Below are 23318 nucleotides of genomic sequence, written 5' to 3'. Positions count from 1 at the left end.
TTGTGTGATACATAAATATATATGTTTATATTCATATACATATATATTTACATTTGCTGCCCATCACTTTGCAACTAACCCCCTTCTCTGCTCTAGTTCTCATGCCGTGTCTCATAGCATGAGAACGAGGCTCCCATTAGAGCCTATGGCACCGCTTTATTATTATTATTATTATTATCATTGGTTATTTGTAGAGCGCCAACAGATTCCGCAGCGCTAATATATGCAGGGCACTTAAAATACCAGCAGGCAATTGCATGTGCTGGTATTACGGGTGGAGCTTAAATATCACGCTCGTAAAGCGCCATTTTGCGCTCCACTCATAATCTGCCCATAATTACAATGTATTTAATGTCTCTTTAATTCAGGGACCCATCTCTCTATTGGCTAGTTGGTAGCAACAAACAATGTTACAAACTATATTATAGGCTCTTGATTTAGTGCTTTATTAATTATCTTTTGTTTAGCCTTTTTTTTTTTTTAATCTACCTTGGGACTGATAAAGTTGGTTGCAATCATTTATCAGCTTTCCTGATCTCTGCTTTTTTATTGTTCTGTTTTTAGGGAGCTGTATCCTGTCCTTGTGAAGATTCTGCAGTCTCTACCCCACCTTATTGGTGGCTGTAAAGTGGAAAACTATACGCATCATCTCATCTTCCAGCGAATGGCTGCTGTTGTAATCCTTCTAACTCACGTGACGCAAACTGCTGGCTGCACGGCAGAACTGGAGGCTCAGCTTCGCAGGTACTTAAAGGGAAACCAAACCCAATTTTTTTTTCTTTCATGTTTTAGAAAGAGTATGCAATTTTAAACAACTTTCTAATTTACTTCTATTATCTAATTTGCTTCATTCAAAGGATATCCTTTGCTGAAAAGCATATCTAGATAGGCTCGGTAGCTGCCAATTGGTAGCTGCACATAGATCCCTCGTGTGATTGGCTCACCCATGTGCATTGCTATTTCTTCAACAAAGGATATCTAAAGAATGAAGCAAATTAGACAATAGAAGTAAATTGGAATGTTTCAAAACTGCTGTACCTCTGCTTTGCATTGGGGTAACCTATTTCATATTGAACTGTTTCACCTTTAGGTTAATATATATAGATATTGTTAGTCACTATTTTGGGTTCACATTATCTGTTGGATTTAGTTTTGTGCTGCTGGCTTATCCATGTATTCTCAGGTAAATCCTTAAAGGGATATAGAAATCACGTACAATAAAAAAAAAAAAATCTTTCAAGTTTCCTTCTACTATTAAATTTACTTTGTTAAAAATTAGCTGCTTTGCATGAGAGCATACTGAGGTAGACTCAGGAACATACATGTGTCTTGAGTACTAATATGGCAGCAGTGTTTGCAACAATGTTTCTAAAATTGTTATCCATATAGTGGTCAGCCGATGTGCACAGTTCTAAACTCACCTCACTTACAGCTAGATAACGAGTTGTGCCTTACGGCTCTTAACGCTGAAAATACCATATTTTCAGTGTTTAAATAGCACCGCAGCCATTACAAGTCTTGTCAGTATAGGTGTACTGCAAGCCTTTTAGCCTGTAATGCAACGTCAGTACCGCACTCGTAAAAATTACATTTTTTAATGGGATTCCCATAGTGCTGGTATTACAAGTTTCTCTGGGAGGCTAAAAAGCGAGCGTTATACTCTAAAACGACAAGATCCGTACTGCCATCTAAAGTCAGTAGTTATGTATTTTACTCTACAAAGCTGTAACATAAAACTCATAACTAATGTGTTAAAAAGTACACTAAAACCCATAAACTACCTATTAACCCCTAAACCGAGGCCCTCCCGCATCGCAAACAATATAATAAATTTATTAACCCCTATTCCGCCGCTCCCCAACATCGTCACCACTATACTAAAGTTTATTAACCCCTAAACCGCTGCCGTCCACCCACATCGCCCACTATACAAAAGTTAAGCCCTAATTCTGCCACCACTATAATAAACCTATTAACCCCTAAACCGAAAGCCCCCCACATCGCAATAAACTAATTTACACTAGTAACCCCTAAACCTAACGCCCCCCCCAACGTTATATTAAAATGACAATTTCCCTAGCTTAAATTAAATTTAAACTTATCTGTCAAATTAAAAAAACTAAGTTTAAACTAAAAATTAAACTAATATAACTATTAAACTAAAATTAAACTAACTACCAAATAAATAAACTAAACTACAACTACACATTCCAAAAATCCTAACACTACTCTAAAAATTACAAAGTATCTAATTACAAAAAAAAAATATACTAAATTACAAAAAATAACAAACACTAAATTACGGAAAATAACAAACAAAATTATCAAAAATAAAAAAGAATTACACCTAATCTAATAGCCCTATCAAAATTAAAAAGCCCACCCAGATTAAAAAAAACCCTTGCCTACAATAAACTACCAATGGCCCTTAAAAGGGCCTTTTGTAGGGCATTGCCTAAGTTAAAATTGAACTTTTACCTGTAAAAAAAAAATAATACAAAAATCTCCCCAACAGTAAAACCCACCACCCAACCATCCCCCCAAATCAAAAAACTTAAATCTAAAAAACCTAAGCTACCCATTGCCCTGAAAAGGGCATTTGTATGGGCATTGCCCTTAAAAGGCCATTTAGCTTTTTTTGCTGCCCAAACCCTAATCTAAAAAAAACAACCTTAAAGAAACCTAACACTAATTCCCAACGACCCACTTACAGTTTTTGAAGTCCCTCTTGAACGATATTCATCCAGGCGGCGAGAAGTCTTCATCCCGGCAGCAAAGTCCTCATCCAAGCGGCGAGAAGTCTTCATCCAGGGGGCATCTTCTATCTTCATCGCGGCGGCGCAGAGCGGGTCCATCCTGAAGACATCTGGCGCGGAGGATCCTCTTCATATGGTCGCTGCCGTACACTGAATCTTCAATGCAAGGTACGCGAATTCAAGATGGCGTCCCTTGCATTCCTATTGGCTGAAAGATTTGAATTAACCAATAGGAATTAGAGCTGCTAAAATTCTATTGGCTGTTCAAATCAGCCAATATGATTTTAGCAGCTCTAATTCTGTTGGCAGATTCAAATCTGTCAGCCAATAGGAATGCAAGAATCGCTTACCTTGCATTGAAGATTCGTATAGAAGATGCCGTCTGGATGAAGTTTGAAGAGACCGCCTGGATGAAGACTTCTCACCGCTTGGATGAGGACTTCTCCGCCGGGATGAAGATCGTTCAAGTGGGACTTTAAAAGCTGTAAGGCGATCGTCGGGGTTTAGTGTTTTTTTTAAAGTTTTTTTTGGGTGGGGTTTTTTTTTTAAAGATAACGGTTTGGCCAGCAAAAGAGCTAAATGCCTATACTAATGCCCTTTTCAAGGCAATGGGTAGCTTAGGTTTTTTAGATATTTTTTTTTATTTAGTGGGTTTGGTGGGTGGGGGTTTGTAATGTTAGTGGGTATTTGTATGTTTTTTTTTTCACAAAAATAGCTGATATCTTTAGGGCAATGCCCTACAAAAGGCCCTTTTAAGGGCCATTGGTAGTTTATTCTAGATTAGGTTTCTGGGGTGTTTTTTTTTTAATGGGTAATAGAATGGGAATAATTTATATTATTTTTGATAATTTGTTTATTTTGTGTAATGTATTTTTTTAGGGGGTGTTTGTTTTTTTTGTAGCAAAAGAGCTGTTTAACTTAGGGCAATGCCTTACAAAGGGCCATTTTAAGGCCCCCCAAAAGGCTCTTTAAGGGCCCTTGGTAGTTTATTCTAGATTAGGCTTTTTTTTTTTTTTTTTTTTTTTTTTTTTAAAGGGTATTGGAATAGGAATAATATATTTTTTTGGATACTTTTATTTTTTTATTTTTTGTAATGGTAGGTTTTAGTGTAAGGCAGCTTAGGTTTCATTTCACAGGTAAGTTTGTATTTATTTTAGCTAGGTAGTTAGTAAATAGTTTATAACTATTTACTAACTTGTCTACCTAGTTAAAATAAATACAAACTTACCTGTGAAAGAAAAATAAAACCTAAGCTAGCTACAATATAACTATTAGTTATATTGTAGCTAGCTTAGGTTTTATTTTTCAGGTAAGTATGTATTTAGTCTTAAATAGGTATTATTTAGTTAATAATTGTAAATTTAATTTAGATCTATTTTAATTATGTTAAAGTTAGGGGGTGTTAGGGTTAGGTTTAAGGTTAGGTTTAGGGGTAGGTGTAGGGGCCAATAGTTTAATTTAGGTTGTTGCGATGTAGGGGGCTGGTGGTTTAGGGGTTAATAGGTTTATTTAGTGGTAGTGATGTGGGAGGCCAGAGGTTTAGGGGTTAATGACTTTATTTAGTTGCGGCGATGTCGGGGAGCGGCGGAATAGGGGTTAATAACTTTAATATACTGACAGCGATGTTGGGGTGTGCGGCGGAATAGGGGTTAATAATTTTAATATTGTGGCAATGATATTGAGAGCGGTAGATTAGGGGTTAATAACTGTAGGCAGGCGTCGACAATGTCAGGGGCAGCAGATTAAGGGTGTTTAAACGTAGGGTTTATGTTATGGTGTTAGGTTTAAACGTTAGTTTCTTTTTCACCATAGACCTCAATGGGGCTGCGCTACAGAGCTTTTCTTTCCGTTATCGCAGGTGTTTAATGGCAGCACTATAGGGGATTAAATAACGCCACTTTTGTTGCGTTTGTTAATTTCCTTTTAGTGCTCAAAATTCGTAATCTAGGCGTTATATTCTTATGGATATGTTTTAACAAAGGATATCAAGAGAAATATGTTAGTTTGATCAGAGATAGAATAGCTGCTTTATGCAACAGGCAAACTAAAGTTAAATAATTGAGGTAACTTTCTGTTTGCTTTTCAGCTCAGCAGCAGAAGTAGATCAGCAAATCCCGCCTCCTCCTGTGTCATGGTGTCACGTGACTGGGCTTGTACCATTAGTGGAAGGATGTCTCAGAAGATGCCTTCAAGAAGTTTCCAGCGCTAATGTGTGGGAAATTGTTCAACCTCTCACAATAGCTTGTATTAATTTTCTTGCATCTTTTTATCAGGCGGCCAGTCGGCAGGTGAGTGCAAAAAGAACACTGGGCTGGACCTCTTAACTCAGTAGCTCGTTTCTTATGGCTCTCATTTTTACCTGCAGTTTTTTTTTTTCTTTTCCTTCTTTACAGTCTATAAGGAAATACAAATGGATTGTTTTTATAAATAGAAGTGTTTTATTTGTAACATAATGCTACACCAAATGAAGCGTATTTAAATATGGTTTGTTAGAGGTAATGTTTTTTAAAGGAGCAATATAGTCCAAAATTAAACGTAAAACGTTCTTTGTATCCTTTGTTAAAGAGTATTCCTAGGTGAGATCAGGAGCATGCACATGTTTTTATAGCTATCTGGGAGTGTTTGTAAAATGTTTACAGCAATGTTATACATTGTTGTAAATTCTGCTGCCATAGAATCCTAAAGACACATGCACACTCCTAAGCTCCTATCCACCTAAGTAGTTTTACCTTCAACAAAGGATACCAAGTGAAGGAAGCAAAATGGATAATATAAGTAAATTTGAAAGTTATTTAAAATTACTTTATCTGTCAAAATTATGAACATTTAATTTTGACTTTACTGTCCATGTAAGGAAAATACCAAGTTCATTTTCTTAGTTTGATTTTTTGTTGAGGTTGTTTTAGATTACAACATATAGTATACAACCTTTCTCAGTAGTAACACAGTTAAATGTCTGTTGATTGCAAAATAATGCATGAGCTAAGGAAATAGGAGGCCTGATAACAAGAGCTGGAAAACATCATTATTGTATTTATGCAGTTTGTGGGCTCCATCTCTCAGCAAGATGATAAAGAGCATTTACTAACATTGGAAATAACTAACGGCTAGATTTAGAGTTTTGTCGGTAACGACCCGCGTAGCTAACGCTGGCTTTTTTCTGGCCGCACCTTTAAAATAACTCTGGTATTGAGAGTCCACAGAATGGCTGCGTTAGGCTCCAAAAAAGGAGCGTACAGCATATTTAACGCCACTGCAACTCTCGATACCAGAGTTGCTTACGGACGCGGCCAGCCTCAAAAACGTGCTCGTGCACGACTCCCCCATAGAAAACAATGGGGCTGTTTGAGCTGAAAAAAAACCTAACACCTGCAAAAAAGCCGCGTTCAGCTCCTAACGCAGCCCCATTGTTGTCTATGGGGAAACACTTCCTACGTCTGCACCTAACACTCTAACATGTACCCCGAGTCTAAACACCCCTAACCCTACACTTATTAACCCCTATTCTGCCGCCCCCGCTATCGCTGACCCCTGTATATTATTTTTAACCCCTAATCTGCCGCTCTGTAAACCGCCGCTACTTACATTATCCCTATTTACCCCTAATCTGCTGCCCCTAACACCGCCGACCCCTATATTATATTTATTAACCCCTAATATGCCTCCCACAACGTCGCCTCCACCTGCCTACACTTATTAACCCCTAATCTGCCGAGCGGACCGCACCGCTATTATTATAAAGTTATTAACCCCTAATCCGCCTCACTAACCCTATAATAAATAGTATTAACCCCTAATCTGCCCTCCCTAACATCGCCGACACCTAACTTCAAACATTAACCCCTAATCTGCCGACTGGAGCTCACCGCTATTCTAATAAATGTATTAACCCCTAAAGCTAAGTCTAACCCTAACACTAACACCCCCCTAAGTTAAATATAATTTACATCTAACGAAATTAATTAACTCTTATTAAATAAATTATTTCTATTTAAAGCTAAATACTTACCTGTAAAATAAATCCTAATATAGCTACAATATAAATTATATTTATATTATAGCTATTTTAGGATTTATATTTATTTTACAGGTAACTTTGTATTTATTTTAACCAGGTACAATAGCTAAAATAGTTAAAATAATTACAAAATTACCTGTAAAATAAATCCTAACCTAAGTTACAATTAAACCTAACACTACACTATCAATAAATTAATTAAATAAAATACCTACAATTACCTACAATTACACTATCAATACATTAATTAAATACAATATCTACAAATAAATACAATGAAATAAACTAACTAAAGTACAAAAAATAAAAAAGAACTAAGTTACAAAAAATAAAAAAATATTTACAAACATCAGAAAAATATTAAAACAATTTTAAACTAATTACACCTACTCTAAGCCCCCTAATAAAATAACAAAGACCCCCAAAATAAAAAAATGCCCTACCCTATTCTAAATTACTAAAGTTCAAAGCTCTTTTACCTTACCAGCCCTGAACAAGGCCCTTTGCGGGGCATGCCCCAAAGAATTCAGCTCTTTTGCCTGTAAAAAAAACACATACAATACCCCCCCCCCCCAACATTACAACCCACCACCCACATACCCCTAATCTAACCCAAACCCCCCTTAAATAAACCTAACACTAAGCCCCTGAAGATCTTCCTACCTTATCTTCACCATACCAGGTTCACTGATCGATCCAGAAGAGCTCCTCCGATGTCCTGATCCAAGCCCAAGCGGGGGGCTGAAGAGGTCCATGATCCGGCTGAAGTCATCATCCAAGCGGGAGCTGAAGAGGTCCATGATCCGGCTGAAGCCATCATCTTCCATCCGACGCGGAACATCCTCTTCTCCCGACGCCTACTTGCCGAATGACGGTTCAATCAGCCAATCGGATTGAACTTGATTCTGATTGGCTGATTCCATCAGCCAATCAGAATATTCCTACCTTAATTCCGATTGGCTGATAGAATCCTATCAGCCAATCGGAATTCGAGGGACGCCATCTTGGATGACGTCATTTAAAGGAACCGTCATTCGGCGAGTAGGCGTCGGGAGAACAGGATGTTCCGCGTCGGATGGAAGATGATGGCTCCCGAAGAAAGAAGATTGAAGATGCCGTTGATAGAAGACTTCAGCCGGATCATGGACCTCTTCAGCTCCCGCTTGGATGAAGACTTCAGCCGGATCATGGACCTCTTCAGCTCCCGCTTGGATGATGACTTCAGCCGGATCATGGACCTCTTCAGCCCCCCGCTTGGGCTTGGATCAGGACATCGGAGGAGCTCTTCTGGATCGATCGGTGAACCTGGTATGGTGAAGATAAGGTAGGAAGATCTTCAGGGGCTTAGTGTTAGGTTTATTTAAGGGGGGTTTGGGTTAGATTAGGGGTATGTGGGTGGTGGGTTGTAATGTTGGGGGGGGGTATTGTATGTGTTTTTTTTACAGGCAAAAGAGCTGAATTCTTTGGGGCATGCCCCGCAAAGGGCCCTGTTCAGGGCGTGATAAGGTAAAAGAGCTTTGAACTTTAGTAATTTAGAATAGGGCAGGGCATTTTTTTATTTTGGGGGTCTTTGTTATTTTATTAGGGGGCTTAGAGTAGGTGTAATTAGTTTAAAATTGTTGTAATATTTTTCTGATGTTTGTAAATATTTTTTTATTTTTTGTAACTTAGTTCTTTTTTATTTTTTGTACTTTAGTTAGTTTATTTCATTGTATTTATTTGTAGATATTGTATTTAATTAATGTATTGATAGTGTAGTGTTAGGTGTAATTGTAGGTATTTTATTTAATTAATTTATTGATAGTGTAGTGTTAGGTTTAATTGTAACTTAGGTTAGGATTTATTTTACAGGTAATTTTGTAATTATTTTAACTATTTTAGCTATTGTACCTGGTTAAAATAAATACAAAGTTACCTGTAAAATAAATATAAATCCTAAAATAGCTATAATATAAATATAATTTATATTGTAGCTATATTAGGATTTATTTTACAGGTAAGTATTTAGCTTTAAATAGAAATAATTTATTTAATAAGAGTTAATTAATTTCGTTAGATGTAAATTATATTTAACTTAGGGGGGTGTTAGTGTTAGGGTTAGACTTAGCTTTAGGGGTTAATACATTTATTAGAATAGCGGTGAGCTCCAGTCGGCAGATTAGGGGTTAATGTTTGAAGTTAGGTGTTGGAGATGTTAGGGAGCGCAGATTAGGGGTTAATACTATTTATTATAGGGTTAGTGAGGCGGATTAGGGGTTAATAACTTTATTATAATAGCGGTCCGATCGGCAGATTAGGGGTTAATAAGTGTAGGCAGGTGGAGGCGACGTTGTGGGGGGCAGATTTGGGGTTAATAAATATAATATAGGGGTCGGCGGTGTTAGGGGTACATAAGGATAACGTAAGTAGCGGCGCTTTGCGGTCGGCAGATTAGGGGTTAATTATTGTAGGTAGCTGGCGGCGACGTTGTGGGGGGCAGGTTAGGGGTTAATAAATATAATATAGGGGTCGGCGGTGTTAGGAGCAGCAGATTAGGGGTACATAAGTATAGGGGTTTAGGGGTACATAGGTAGTTTATGGGTGTTAGTGTACTTTAGAGCACAGTAGTTAAGAGCTTTATAAACCGGCGTTAGCCCAGAAAGCTCTTAACTACTGACTTTTTTCTGCGGCTGGAGTCTTGTCGTTAGATTTCTAACGCTCACTTCAGCCACGACTCTAAATACCGGAGTTAGAAAGATCCCATTGAAAAGATAGGATACGCAATTGACGTAAGGGGATCTGCGGTATGGAAAAGTTGCGGCTGAAAAGTGAGCGTTAGACCCTTTTTTGACTGACTCCAAATACCGGAGGTAGCCTAAAACCAGCGTTAGGAGCCTCTAACGCTGGTTTTCACGGCTACCGCCAAACTCCAAATCTAGGCCAATATGAGGCCAAGTGCATAAAGTAAAAGCTTCTCAGTAACAGTTAATGACTGAAATGCCAATAACACAACTGAACAAAACATTTTCTAGTGAATAACAGCATTGGGGTAACTACTGCACTGGTCACTCGTGGACCAACTGGATCAAATGGTAATTACAAAGAAGGCCACTCTTGGGCCATTTTATTAATGTGGAATAGTCACATTTCTGTTAAATTAATAGCATATATCAATGTAATTAAGCATGACACATCAATAGCACCTTCTTAATTGGTAATATCAAAATGCAAATATTAGGAGAAAACAGGAGAGCAAGCTAACTTTTGAAAACTAGCAGAAATGATGCCTAAGGACAGTAATAAGAGCCCTAGGAATAAAAATAATAAAGAAAATGTGTCTAAGCTTGGCTTCATTTAAATGTCTAGATTGGGAAAATAAGCAGCCACTGTATCTAATCTATTGGATCCTCTGTATAGGACAATTATAGATAAGGATGCAAACATATAGGGATTTCCAGAAAGGGTGTGGGAGCTATTACAGACAAATTGCCTCCTAGGATCTAGATTAAAAGTAGTATGTTATACCAACATGGGAATAAAGCTCAGAATGAAATGTCTCTGGCAGATAGATGCATGCTAATGAGATACTGCACATTATAAATTATAGTTATGTGTATTAGCAAGGCTGTAACACGCTGTCTCAGCCGCAGACAGCACGTTTATGATGTGAAGTAAGTTAGTGCAACCAGACAGTGGAGTTGGGTGTTTAATGTCCAACGGATAACAAACAAAAAATCTAGGAGGTATAAGAAATTTGTGCGATGTATGAAAGTATTCAGAGCAGCATTATAAACATATCTTGCTTTAGGGAGGACTATATAACACATCACTACTAATTTTAAGCAATGTGCATTACATAGAAAAAACACAAATATACACCAGCTAGGGCAAGTTCTGTCACATTATGTACTGACTTAGAGGACAAATAAATGAAAGGGTACTGTCTACAGCTGCTATTGTAGCAAAATGAACATACTGCTTGCTTCATAGGGTTAGGGTTATCAAAAACACAATTAAGTCCAAGGTTGATAGGATAGCTCTAAACTATCTATCGGGAAGATGTAGTTTTGTTACCCAAGTCCGGTCTTCAGAGGGTTAAAAGGGGGGAACCATTTTAGAGAGTGTGTCATTCCAGGTTCTACAAAAATTGATCACTGAAGCCAGAAGCAGTTGATGGAAAGAGCAGTAATGTTCTGTGCAGGCACTTTACTCAGAACTACCTTGTTTCTTCTGTTAAGTGTGATCAGTCCACGGGTCATCATTACTTCTGGGATATTACTCCTCCCCAACAGGAAGTGCAAGAGGATTCACCCAGCAGAGCTGCATATAGCTCCTCCCCTCTACGTCACTCCCAGTCATTCTCTTGCACCCAACGACTAGATAGGATGTGTGAGAGGACTATGGTGATTATACTTAGTTTTATATCTTCAATCAAAAGTTTGTTATTTTAAAATAGCACCGGAGTGTGTTATTACCTCTCTGGCAGAGTTTGAAGAAGAATCTACCAGAGTTTTTGCTATGATTTTAGCCGGAGTAGTTAAGATCATATTGCTGTTTCTCGGCCATCTGAGGAGAGGTAAACTTCAGATCAGGGGACAGCGGGCAGATGAATCTGCATAGAGGTATGTAGCAGCTTTTATTTTCTGACAATGGAATTGATGAGAAAATCCTGCCATACCGATATAATGTCATGTATGTATACTTTACACTTCAGTATTCTGGGGAATGGTACTTCACTAGAATTACACTGTAAGAATTACATAAAGCTGTTTAATAACTAGAAATTATGTTTAACGTTTTTGCTGGAATGTAAAATCGTTTTCATTTGCTGAGGTACTGAGTGAATAAATGTTTGGGCACTATTTTTCCACTTGGCAGTTGCTTAATCTTTTTTCTGACAGTTTCTGTTCTCTCTCACTGCTGTGTGTGAGGGGGAGGGGCCGTTTTTTGGCGCTTTTGCTACGCATCAAATATTTCAGTCAGCAGCTCATTGTATTTCCTGCATGATCCGGTTCATCTCTACAGAGCTCAGGGGTCTTCAAAACTTATTTTGAGGGAGGTAATTTCTCTCAGCAGAGCTGTGAGAATTATAGTTGACTGAGATAAAAAACGTTTATTCTGTAATTTGTTTCCTGCCTTCAGAATTTGTTATCTTTGCTAATGGGATTAAACCTTTGCTAAAGTTGTGTTGTTTACACTATAACTGTTTTCAATTTATTAATTTTCAACTGTCATAGATCTTCTGTGCTTCTTAAAGGCACAGTACGTTTTTAATATTATTCTAATTGAATTGTATTCCAAGTTGCAAGTTTATTTGCTAGTGTGTTAAACATGTCTGATTCAGAGGATGATACCTGTGTCATTTGTTGCAATGCCAAAGTGGAGCCCAATAGAAATTTATGTACTAACTGTATTGATGCTACTTTAAATAAAAGTCAATCTGTACAAATTGAACAAATTTCACCAAACAACGAGGGGAGAGTTATGCCGACTAACTCGCCTCACGTGTCAGTACCTGCATCTCCCGATCGGGAGGTGCGTGATATTGTAGCGCCGAGTACATCTGGGCGGCCATTACAAATCACATTACAGGATATGGCTACTGTTATGACTGAAGTTTTGGCTAAATTACCAGAACTAAGAGGTAAGCGTGATCACTCTGGGGTGAGAACAGAGTGCGCTGATAATATTAGGGCCATGTCAGACACTGCGTCACAGGTGGCAGAACATGAGGACGGAGAACTTCATTCTGTGGGTGACGGTTCTGATCCAAACAGACTGGATTCAGATATTTCAAATTTTAAATTTAATCTGGAAAACCTCCGTGTATTACTAGGGGAGGTGTTAGCGGCTCTGAATGATTGTAACACAGTTGCAATACCAGAGAAAATGTGTAGGTTGGATAAATATTTTGCGGTACCGGCGAGTACTGAGGTTTTTCCTATACCTAAGAGACTTACTGAAATTGTTACTAAGGAGTGGGATAGACCCGGTGTGCCGTTCTCACCCCCTCCGATATTTAGAAAAATGTTTCCAATAGACGCCACCACACGGGACTTATGGCAAACGGTCCCTAAGGTGGAGGGAGCAGTTTCTACTTTAGCTAAGCGTACCACTATCCCGGTGGAGGATAGCTGTGCTTTTTCAGATCCAATGGATAAAAAATTAGAGGGTTACCTTAAGAAAATGTTTGTTCAACAAGGTTTTATATTGCAACCCCTTGCATGCATTGCGCCGATCACGGCTGCAGCGGCATTCTGGATTGAGTCTCTGGAAGAGAACATAAGTTCAGCTACTCTGGACGACATTACGGACAGGCTTAGAGTCCTTAAACTAGCTAATTCATTCATTTCGGAGGCCGTAGTACATCTTACTAAACTTACGGCGAAGAATTCAGGATTCGCCATTCAGGCACGCAGGGCGCTGTGGCTAAAATCCTGGTCAGCTGATGTTACTTCTAAGTCTAAATTGCTTAATATACCTTTCAAAGGGCAGACCTTATTCGGGCCCGGGTTGAAAGAGATTATCGCTGACATTACAGGAGGTAAAGGCCATGCCCTGCCCTGCCTCAGGACAAAGCCAAAGCTAAGGCTAGACAGTCTAATTTTCGTTCCTTTCGTAATTTCAAAGCTGGAGCAGCATCAACTTCCTCTGCACCAAGACAGGAAGGAGCTGTTGCTCGCTACAGACAAGGCTGGAAACCTAACCAGTCCTGGAACAAGGGCAAGCAGACCAGGAAACCTGCTGCTGCCCCTAAAACAGCATGAATTGAGGGCCCCCGATCCGGGATCGGATCTAGTGGGGGGCAGACTTTCTCTCTTCGCCCAGGCTTGGGCAAGAGATGTCCAGGATCCCTGGGCGCTAGAGATAATATCTCAGGGATACCTTCTGGACTTCAAATACTCTCCTCCAAGAGAGAGATTTCATCTGTCAAGGTTGTCAACAATCCAGACAAAGAAAGAGGCGTTTCTACGCTGCGTACAAGAGCTCTTGTTAATGGGAGTAATCCATCCTGTTCCACGATCGGAACAGGGACAGGGGTTTTACTCAAATCTGTTTGTGGTTCCCAAAAAAGAGGGAACTTTCAGACCAATCCTGGACTTAAAGATCCTAAACAAATTCCTAAGAGTTCCATCGTTCAAGATGGAGACTATTCGGACAATTTTACCTATGATCCAAGAGGGTCAGTACATGACCACTGTAGATTTAAAAGATGCCTACCTTCACATACCGATTCACAAAGATCATTACCGGTACCTAAGGTTTGCCTTCCTAGACAGGCATTACCAGTTTGTGGCTCTTCCATTCGGATTGGCTACAGCTCCAAGAATCTTCACAAAGGTTCTGGGTGCTCTTCTGGCGGTACTAAGACCGCGGGGAATCTCGGTAGCTCCATACCTAGACGACATTCTGATTCAAGCTTCAAGCTTTCAAACTGCCAAGTCTCATACAGAGTTAGTACTGGCATTTCTAAGGTCACATGGATGGAAGGTGAACGAAAAGAAAAGTTCACTCGTTCCACTCACAAGAGTTCCCTTCCTGGGGACTCTTATAGATTCTGTAGAAATGAAGATTTACCTGACAGAGGACAGGCTAACAAGACTTCAAAGTGCTTGCCGCACCCTTCATTCCATTCAACACCCGTCAGTGGCTCAATGCATGGAGGTAATCGGCTTAATGGTAGCGGCAATGGACATAGTCCCCTTTGCACGCTTACACCTCAGACCACTGCAACTGTGCATGCTAAGTCAGTGGAATGGGGATTACTCAGACTTATCCCCTTCTCTGAATCTGGATCAAGAGACCAGAAATTCTCTTCTATGGTGGCTTTCTCGGCCACATCTGTCCAGGGGGATGCCATTCAGCAGACCAGACTGGACAATTGTAACAACAGACGCCAGCCTTCTAGGTTGGGGTGCCGTCTGGAATTCTCTGAAGGCTCAGGGACAATGGAGTCAGGAGGAGAGTCTCCTGCCAATAAACATTCTGGAATTGAGAGCAGTTCTCAATGCCCTCCTGGCTTGGCCCCAGTTGACAACTCGGGGGTTCATCAGGTTTCAGTCGGACAACATCACGACTGTAGCTTACATCAACCATCAGGGAGGGACAAGAAGCTCCCTAGCTATGATGGAAGTATCAAAGATAATTCGCTGGGCAGAGTCTCACTCTTGCCACCTGTCAGCAATCCACATCCCGGGAGTGGAGAACTGGGAGGCGGATTTCTTAAGTCGTCAGACTTTTCATCCGGGGGAGTGGGAACTCCATCCGGAGGTCTTTGCCCAAATACTTCGACGTTGGGGCAAACCAGAGATAGATCTCATGGCGTCTCGACAGAACGCCAAGCTTCCTCGTTACGGGTCCAGATCCAGGGATCCAGGAGCAGTCCTGATAGATGCCCTGACAGCACCTTGGGACTTCAGGATGGCTTACGTGTTTCCACCCTTCCCGATGCTTCCTCGATTGATTGCCAGAATCAAACAAGAGAGAGCATCAGTGATTCTAATAGCTCCTGCGTGGCCACGCAGGACTTGGTATGCAGACCTGGTGGACATGTCATCCTGTCCACCTTGGTCTCTACCTCTGAAACAGGACCTTCTGATACAGGGTCCCTTCAAACATCAAAATCTAACTTCTCTGAAGCTGACTGCTTGGAAATTGAACGCTTGATTTTATCAAGACGTGGGTTTTCCGAGTCAGTTATTGATACCTTAATACAGGCTAGGAAGCCTGTTACCAGAAAGATTTACCATAAGATATGGCGTAAATACCTATATTGGTGGGAATCCAAAGGTTACTCTTGGAGTAAGGTTAGGATTCCTAGGATATTGTCTTTTCTACAAGAAGGTTTAGAAAAGGGTTTATCTGCTAGTTCATTAAAGGGACAGCTCTGTCCATTCTGTTACACAAACGTCTGTCAGAAGTTCCTGACGTCCAGGCTTTTTGTCAGGCTTTGGCCAGGATTAAGCCTGTGTTTAAGACTGTTGCTCCACCATGGAGTTTAAACCTTGTTCTTAATGTTTTACAGGGCGTTCCGTTTGAACCCCTTCATTCCATTGATATAAAGTTGTTATCTTGGAAAGTTCTATTTTTAATGGCTATTTCCTCGGCTCGAAGAGTCTCTGAATTATCAGCCTTACATTGTGATTCTCCTTATTTGATTTTTCATTCGGATAAGGTAGTTCTGCGTACTAAACCTGGGTTCTTACCTAAGGTAGTTACTAACAGGAATATCAATCAAGAGATTGTTGTTCCTTCCTTGTGCCCAAATCCTTCTTCGAAGAAGGAACGTCTACTGCACAACCTGGATGTAGTCCGTGCTCTAAAATTTTACTTACAGGCAACTAAGGAATTTCGACAAACGTCTTCTCTGTTTGTCGTTTACTCTGGGCAGAGGAGAGGTCAAAAAGCTTCTGCTACCTCTCTTTCTTTTTGGCTTCGTAGCATAATTCGTTTAGCTTATGAGACTGCTGGACAGCAGCCTCCTGAAAGAATTACAGCTCATTCTACTAGAGCTGTGGCTTCCACTTGGGCCTTCAAGAATGAGGCCTCTGTTGAGCAGATTTGCAAGGCTGCAACTTGGTCTTCGCTTCATACTTTTTCCAAATTTTACAAATTTGACACTTTTGCTTCATCGGAGGCTATTTTTGGGAGAAAGGTTCTTCAGGCAGTGGTTCCTTCTGTATAAAGAGCCTGCCTATCCCTCCCGTCATCCGTGTACTTTTGCTTTGGTATTGGTATCCCAGAAGTAATGATGACCCGTGGACTGATCACACTTAACAGAAGAAAACATAATTTATGCTTACCTGATAAATTCCTTTCTTCTGTAGTGTGATCAGTCCACGGCCCGCCCTGTTTTTAAGGCAGGTAAATATTTTTTAATTTATACTCCAGTCACCACTTCACCCTTGGCTTTTCCTTTCTCGTTGGTCCTTGGTCGAATGACTGGGAGTGACGTAGAGGGGAGGAGCTATATGCAGCTCTGCTGGGTGAATCCTCTTGCACTTCCTGTTGGGGAGGAGTAATATCCCAGAAGTAATGATGACCCGTGGACTGATCACACTACAGAAGAAAGGAATTTATCAGGTAAGCATAAATTATGTTTTTCCATGAGTCGAAACCTGTGTGTAAGAATTGACTTACTATTAGGTTGTAGAGGTAGCTGAACAGCCTACCTGTACTCATCCAGTGTAGTTAAAGCAGAATAGTAATATCAGTTATGGCTCTGCAAGGTCTCAGTATTGCTGTTGGAGTCAGCTGAGGATCCTGTTGGTGGATCGTTAAGTGCTTGAATAGGGAGACAATGTTCTGTAAATTCCCTCCCTCCTCGTGCTCCCTTAAACTTGCTTCAACTACTGCGTCCTCTGATTGAAGTGTTGCTGTTCTAGGTTCTCCAGTAAGACCTTTACAATTTGATAAAAGGTTTGTCAATATAGTGAGACTGAAAGAATAAGCAGTGGCAATATTAGGTAGTCAGTGTGTAATCAGAAGGCATTAGTAAAAGCAAGTTGGCAGAGTTCTCCTGCTTAACCCAGACAGGTGGTGGTGGTGGGGGGGGGATTTGTACAAATTATTTCCAGGTCGCCGCCAGAGAAAAACCACCAACGGTCTAGATTAAAGCCTCTGCTGGGTCAAACATCATAAAAGTAGTGTCATCTGAAGCAGCAACTTCTCTTTTTTATTAAAATACCTGTAAGCTTTTTTTTTTTACACTTTTTTCCCACACTTTTACCTCAGTTGACTCTTTTATAATATGCTCATAACTCAAAATATTTAATGGCACTTTAGGTCTGCATTTGTGCCCTGTGGCTGTGAGCTCTGTGCTTTCATTCTCATACAGCTCAAAAATCTAGGTACAGACCAAATTTGTGTCAAACACTGTAACCTAGCAGCTTGGATTTATTAGATCCTATTATAGTACCATTGTATATTTGCCCTTTACTTATTTTATTTCTTTATATAGCAACATCTTAATTTGAAATCCACCAATATATTCTGCAGAGCTGTATAGGGGGGTACAATAAATAAAGACAGGGTGACTGGGATAGAAGGGTTACAGCTCCAGAGAGCTTACCGCTATATATGTAAATATATGGTGTGTATGTGTATATAGAATATAGGTGTTTGTGTGTAGATTTTGTTTATACTAAGAGTGGCATTTGAGTATTTGGATTATATATTACAAAATGATTGAATAGAAAGTGACTTGAGTATCAAGGGTATTGCTAAGCTAATTTTATTTCTAGTGTATTTAAAAACACAATATAAAGTTTACAAAACAATTAAAAATATACGGCTAGATTACGAGTTTTGCGTTATGGGTGAAAAAGCAGCGTTATGTTTTTTTTTCACTACCGCTGCTATTACGAGTTTTGCAGGTATAGCTGTACCGCACACTTTTTTGGCCGTAATGCAGCGTAACTACCGCAGCTTTCAAAAAGTCCTTTTTCATGGGGACTTCCATAGCGCCGGTATTATGAGTTTGCCTGTCCGGCCAAAAAGTGAGCGGTACAGCCTATACCGTTGAGATCCATACCGTAAACGGAAAGTCAGTAGTTATGGGTTTTGCGCTACAAAGCTGTAGCATAAAACTCATAACTAAAGTGCTAAAAAGTACACTAACACCCATAAACTACATATTAACCCCTAAACCAAGGCCCTCCCGCATTGCAAACACTAAAATAAAATGATTAACCCCTAATCTGCCGCTCCGGACATCGCCGCCACTATAATAAACATATTAACCCCTAAACCGCCGCACTCCCGCATCGTAAACACTAGTTAAATATTAACCCCTAATCTGCTGTCCCTAACGTCGCCGCAACCTACATTACTGTTATTAACCCCTAATCTGCTGCCCCCAAAATCGCCGCCACTATACTAAAGTTATTAACCCCTAAACCTAACCCTAAGTCTAACCCTAACCCTAACACCCACTAACTTTAATATAATTAAAATAAATCTAAATAAAAATTACTATCATTAACTAAATAATTCCTATTTAAAACGAAATACTTACCTGTAAAATAAACCCTAAGCTAGCTACAATATAACTAATAGTTACATTGTAGCTAGCTTAGGTTTTATTTTTATTTCACAGGCAAGTTTGTATTTATTTTAACTAAGTAGACTAGTTACTAAATAGTTATTAACTATTTACTAGCTACCTAGCTAAAATAAATACAAATTTACCTGTAAAATAAAACCTAACTTGAGTTACACTAACACCTAACCTTATACTACAATTAAATAAATTGCATTAATTAAATACAATTAACTAAATTACAAAACACCCCCACTAAATTACACAAAATAAAAAAGAAATTATCAAATTTTTAAACTAATTACACCTAATAGCCCTATCAAAATAAAAAAGCCCCCCAAAATAAAAAAAACCTAGCCTAAACTAAACTGCCAATAGCCCTTAAAAGGGCCTTTTGCGGGGCATTGACCCAAAGAAATCGGCTTTTACCTGTAAAAAAATAATACAAACAACCCCCCAACAGTAAAACCCACCACCCACACAACCAAACCCCCAAATAAAATCCTATCTAAAAAAACCTAAGCTCCCCATTGCCCTGAAAAGGGCATTTGGATGGGCATTGCCCTTAAAAGGGTATTTAGCTCTTTTTCTGTTCCAATCAGCCAATAGAATGAGAGCTCAATCCTATTGGCTGATTGGATTAGCCAATAGGATTGCAGCTCAATCCTATTGGCTGATTGCATCAGCCAATAGGATTTTTTCACCTTTAATTCCGATTGGCTGATAGAATTCTATCAGCCAATTGGAATTCAAGGGACGCCATCTTGGATGACCTCCCTTAAAGGAACCTTCATTCTTCAAGAGCCGTGGAAAGAAGAGGATGCTCCTCGCCGGATGTTTTGAAGATGGAGCCGCTCCGCGTCGGAATGATAAAGATAGAAGATGACGTCTTGATGAAGACTCTTTTCTGCCCGTCTGGAGGACCACTTCTTGCCGCTTGGATGAAGACTTCTCCCGGCTAGTTGAGGGTGGATGGTCTTCAAAAACTGTAAGTGGATCTCCAGAGGTTAGTGTTAGTTTTTTTTTTTTTTATTGGGTGGGTTTTATTTTTAGCTTAGGGTTTGGGCAGAAAAAAACTAAATGTCCTTTTAAGGGCAATGCCCATCCAAATGCCCTTTTCAGGACAATGGGGACCTTAGGTTTTTTTAGATAGGATTTTATTTGGGGGGTTTGGTTGTGTGGGTGGTGGGTTTTACTGTTGGATTGTTTGTATTATTTTTTTACAGGTAAAAGAGCTGATTTCTTTGGGGCAATGCCCCCCAAAAGGTCCTTTTAAGGGCTATAGGCAGTTTAGTTTAGGCTAGGGTTTTTTTTTATTTTGGGGGGGCTTTTTTTATTTTGATAGGGCTATTAGAATTGGTGTAATTAGTTTAAATATTTGATCATTTCTTTTTATTTTGTGTAATTTAGTGTTGTTTTTTTTGTTATTTAGTTAATTGTATTTAATGTAATTTATTTAATTGTAGTGTAAGGTTAGGTGTTAGTGTAACTCAGGTTAGGTTTTATTTTACAGGTAAATTTGTATTTATTTTAGCTAGGTAGTTATTAAATAGTTAATAACTATTTAGTAACTATTCTACCTAGTTAAAATAAATACAAACTTGCCTGTAAAATAAAAATAAACCCTAAGATAGCTACAATGTAACTATTAATTATATTGTAGCTAGCTTAGGGTTTATTTTACAGGTAAGTATTTAGTTTTAAATAGGAATTATTTAGTTAATGATAGTAATTTTTATTTAGATTTATTTTAATTATATTAAAGTTAGGTTTAGGGGTTAATAACTTTAGTATAGTGGCGGCGACGTTGGGGGCGGCAGATTAGGGGGTAATAAGTGTAATGTAGGTGGCAGCGACATTGGGGGCAGCAGATTAGGGGTTAATAAATGTAGGTAGGTGGCGGCGATGTTAGGGGCGGCAGATTAGGGGTTAATAAGTGTAATGTAGGTGTCTGCGATGTTGGGGGCAGCAGATTAGGGGTGTTTAGACTCGAGGTTTATGATAGGGTGTTAGGTGTAAACATACATTTTCTTTCCCTATAGGAATCAATGGGGCTGCGTTACGGAGCTTTACGCTCCTTTATTGCAGGTGTTAGGCTTTTATTTTTAGCCGGCTCTCCTCATTGATATCTATGGGGAAATCGTGCACGAGCACGTAAAACTAGCTCACAGCAGCGCTGGTATTTGAGTGCGGTATGGAGCTCAATTTTGCTCAACGCTGCAATATTGCCTGCTAACGCTGGGTTTTTGCAAACGTTTAATAGCAGCGCTATAGGGAGGTGAGCGGTGACAATAACTTGCAAGTTAGCACTGAGCCGCTCATAATGCAAAACTCGTAATCTAGCCGATAGTGAGTTAAAATTTACATTAAAGGGACATAATACTCATATGCTAAACCGATACCAAGTATTTGCATGAGTACTTGTACTCGTCTAAATGCACCGATACTTAAACCGATACCTCCACTTCCTACCCATATGCTATCTTGTGACATTTTTTCAAACTGCATGTTCCCATTTCATTTTAAACTGGAGTGGAGAGTAAACTAAAAATTGTTTACTATTGTTCTGCCAATACAAATTGTTGTTATTTGTAGTTTTGTAGGAGAGATCACTGTACCTCGTTCAGACAACCCCCTGAAGTACTGGGCAGTTAATAAACTGAGATTTTTAGCACTGGCTAAAATGGCTCAAAAATATCTTTCTGCCCCATGCAGTAGTGTGGAAAGTGAAAGACTGTTCAACTTAGAGTCGAACCTCCTTACTGATAGCAAAAACAGACTAATAGCTGAACATGCAGAGATGCTTCTGTTCTGTTCCTTAAAAAGAACTTGCCACTAAGTTTTGAAAAACTATTCTTATTGCTTGATTATCTTTTTTACTGCTAGTTCTCATCTTGTACAATTATGTTCAAAACATACTGTACTCTGAGGAACATCCATACCCTTAGATTATATAATTGCAGGAAGAGTACTCATAGGACAAATTAAGTTAATTCCAATGAACACTCATCCTGCAATTATAAGACTAGATTTAGATTACATTTGATTGTTACGCTTTACCAATGCTCTGTTTACATTTCCAATTCTATAGACTTTAATGGAGTAGGACATGTAATGAGATCATTGGTAAAGCTTGCCAGTCAAATGTAATCTAGCCCATAGTGTTGTTCCCCATGATTAAACAGTGCACTGTTCTATTTTTTACTGTATTGCACTTTTGGTTGGTTGTAATTTTATATTTGTTATGTATTGCTGTTATTAATATATTTTATTGTAATATTTTTATTTATAAACATGTTCTGTGAACTTTGTGACAAATAAAACTGTTTTATTATTTCATAATGTCTTTTGAGTTACATTCCTTCATAATTATAAAGAAGGAATCTTAAATAGTTAGTCTGTATTGTGCTTGGTAAACTGTCACATGACAGTAAAAAAAAAGTATCAGTAATTGGTATCAGCAAGTATTTGAAAACAAGTATCGGTACTTGTACTCAGTCTTAAAAGAATGGTATCGGTGCAATCCTAGTTTAAACATTTGGGTATTATGGCCCTTTAAGCTTCCAGCATTGGTAGGTTCTGTGATTTATTTTTTCATCCACTTAGGACCAGTACAAATGTTGTATGTGTTTGCTGTGATGTTTGGAAACCAATCTCATGTGAAGAAACTGTGAATAACTTGAAGCAGCTCTTGCTTAATCAGTCCATAAATATAACTCTGCTGTAGGCTAGTAGGTTTTATTTTATAACAGCTGTAGGCTAGCAGGTTTTATTTTATAACTGTTGTAGGCTAGCAGTTTTTTTTATAACAGCTGTAGGCTAGCAGGTTTTTTTTTATAACAGCTGTAGGCTAGCAGGTTTTATTTTATAACTGTTGTAGGCTAGCAGGTTTTATTTTATAACAGCTGGAGGCTAGCAGGTTTTATTTTATAACTGCTGTAGGCTAGCAGGTTTTATTTTATAACAGCTGTAGGCTAGCAGGTTTTATTTTATAACTGTTGTAGGCTAGCAGGTTTTATTTTATAACTGTTGTAGGCTAGCAGGTTTTATTTTATAACAGCTGGAGGCTAGCAGGTTTTATTTTATAACTGCTGTAGGCTAGCAGGTTTTATTTTATAACTGCTGTAGGCTAACAGGTTTTATTTTATAACAGCTGTAGGCTAGCAGGTTTTATTTTATAACTGTTGCAGGCTAGCAGTTTTTTTATAACAGCTGTAGGCTAGCAGGTTTTATTTTATAACTGTTGTAGGCTAGCAGGTTTTATTTTATAACTGTTGTAGGCTAGCAGGTTTTATTTTATAACAGCTGGAGGCTAGCAGGTTTTATTTTATAACAGCTGGAGGCTAGCAGGTTTTATTTTATAACTGTTGTAGGCTAGAAGGTTTTATTTTATAACAGCTGGAGGCTAGCAGGTTTTATTTTATAACAGCTGGAGGCTAGCAGGTTTTATTTTATAACTGTTGTAGGCTAGCAGGTTTTATTTTATAACCGCTGTAGGCTAGCAGGTTTTATTTTATAACTGTTG

At 38.9% G+C, this 23318-nt stretch overlaps 1 protein-coding gene across 6 annotated transcripts in view; it reads left to right on the top strand.

Annotated features, from left to right (window-relative positions):
- Positions 1 to 23318, top strand: part of RPAP1 (RNA polymerase II associated protein 1) — a 227147-nt gene that overhangs the window by 144248 nt on the left and 59581 nt on the right. For all 6 annotated transcript variants that reach the window (XM_053697817.1, XM_053697819.1, XM_053697814.1 and 3 more), the window contains exons 16-17: positions 565 to 744; positions 4843 to 5044. In XM_053697817.1, coding sequence (XP_053553792.1) covers positions 565 to 744; positions 4843 to 5044 — 382 coding nt within the window. The remainder of the gene's footprint in view (positions 1 to 564; positions 745 to 4842; positions 5045 to 23318) is intronic.

The sequence above is a fragment of the Bombina bombina genome, chromosome 1 (genome assembly GCF_027579735.1).
Source record: "Bombina bombina isolate aBomBom1 chromosome 1, aBomBom1.pri, whole genome shotgun sequence".
NCBI classification, from domain to species: Eukaryota; Metazoa; Chordata; class Amphibia; order Anura; family Bombinatoridae; genus Bombina; species Bombina bombina.
Note: the sequence above shows the minus strand (reverse complement) of the source record. Positions and strands in the feature narration are given on the sequence as shown.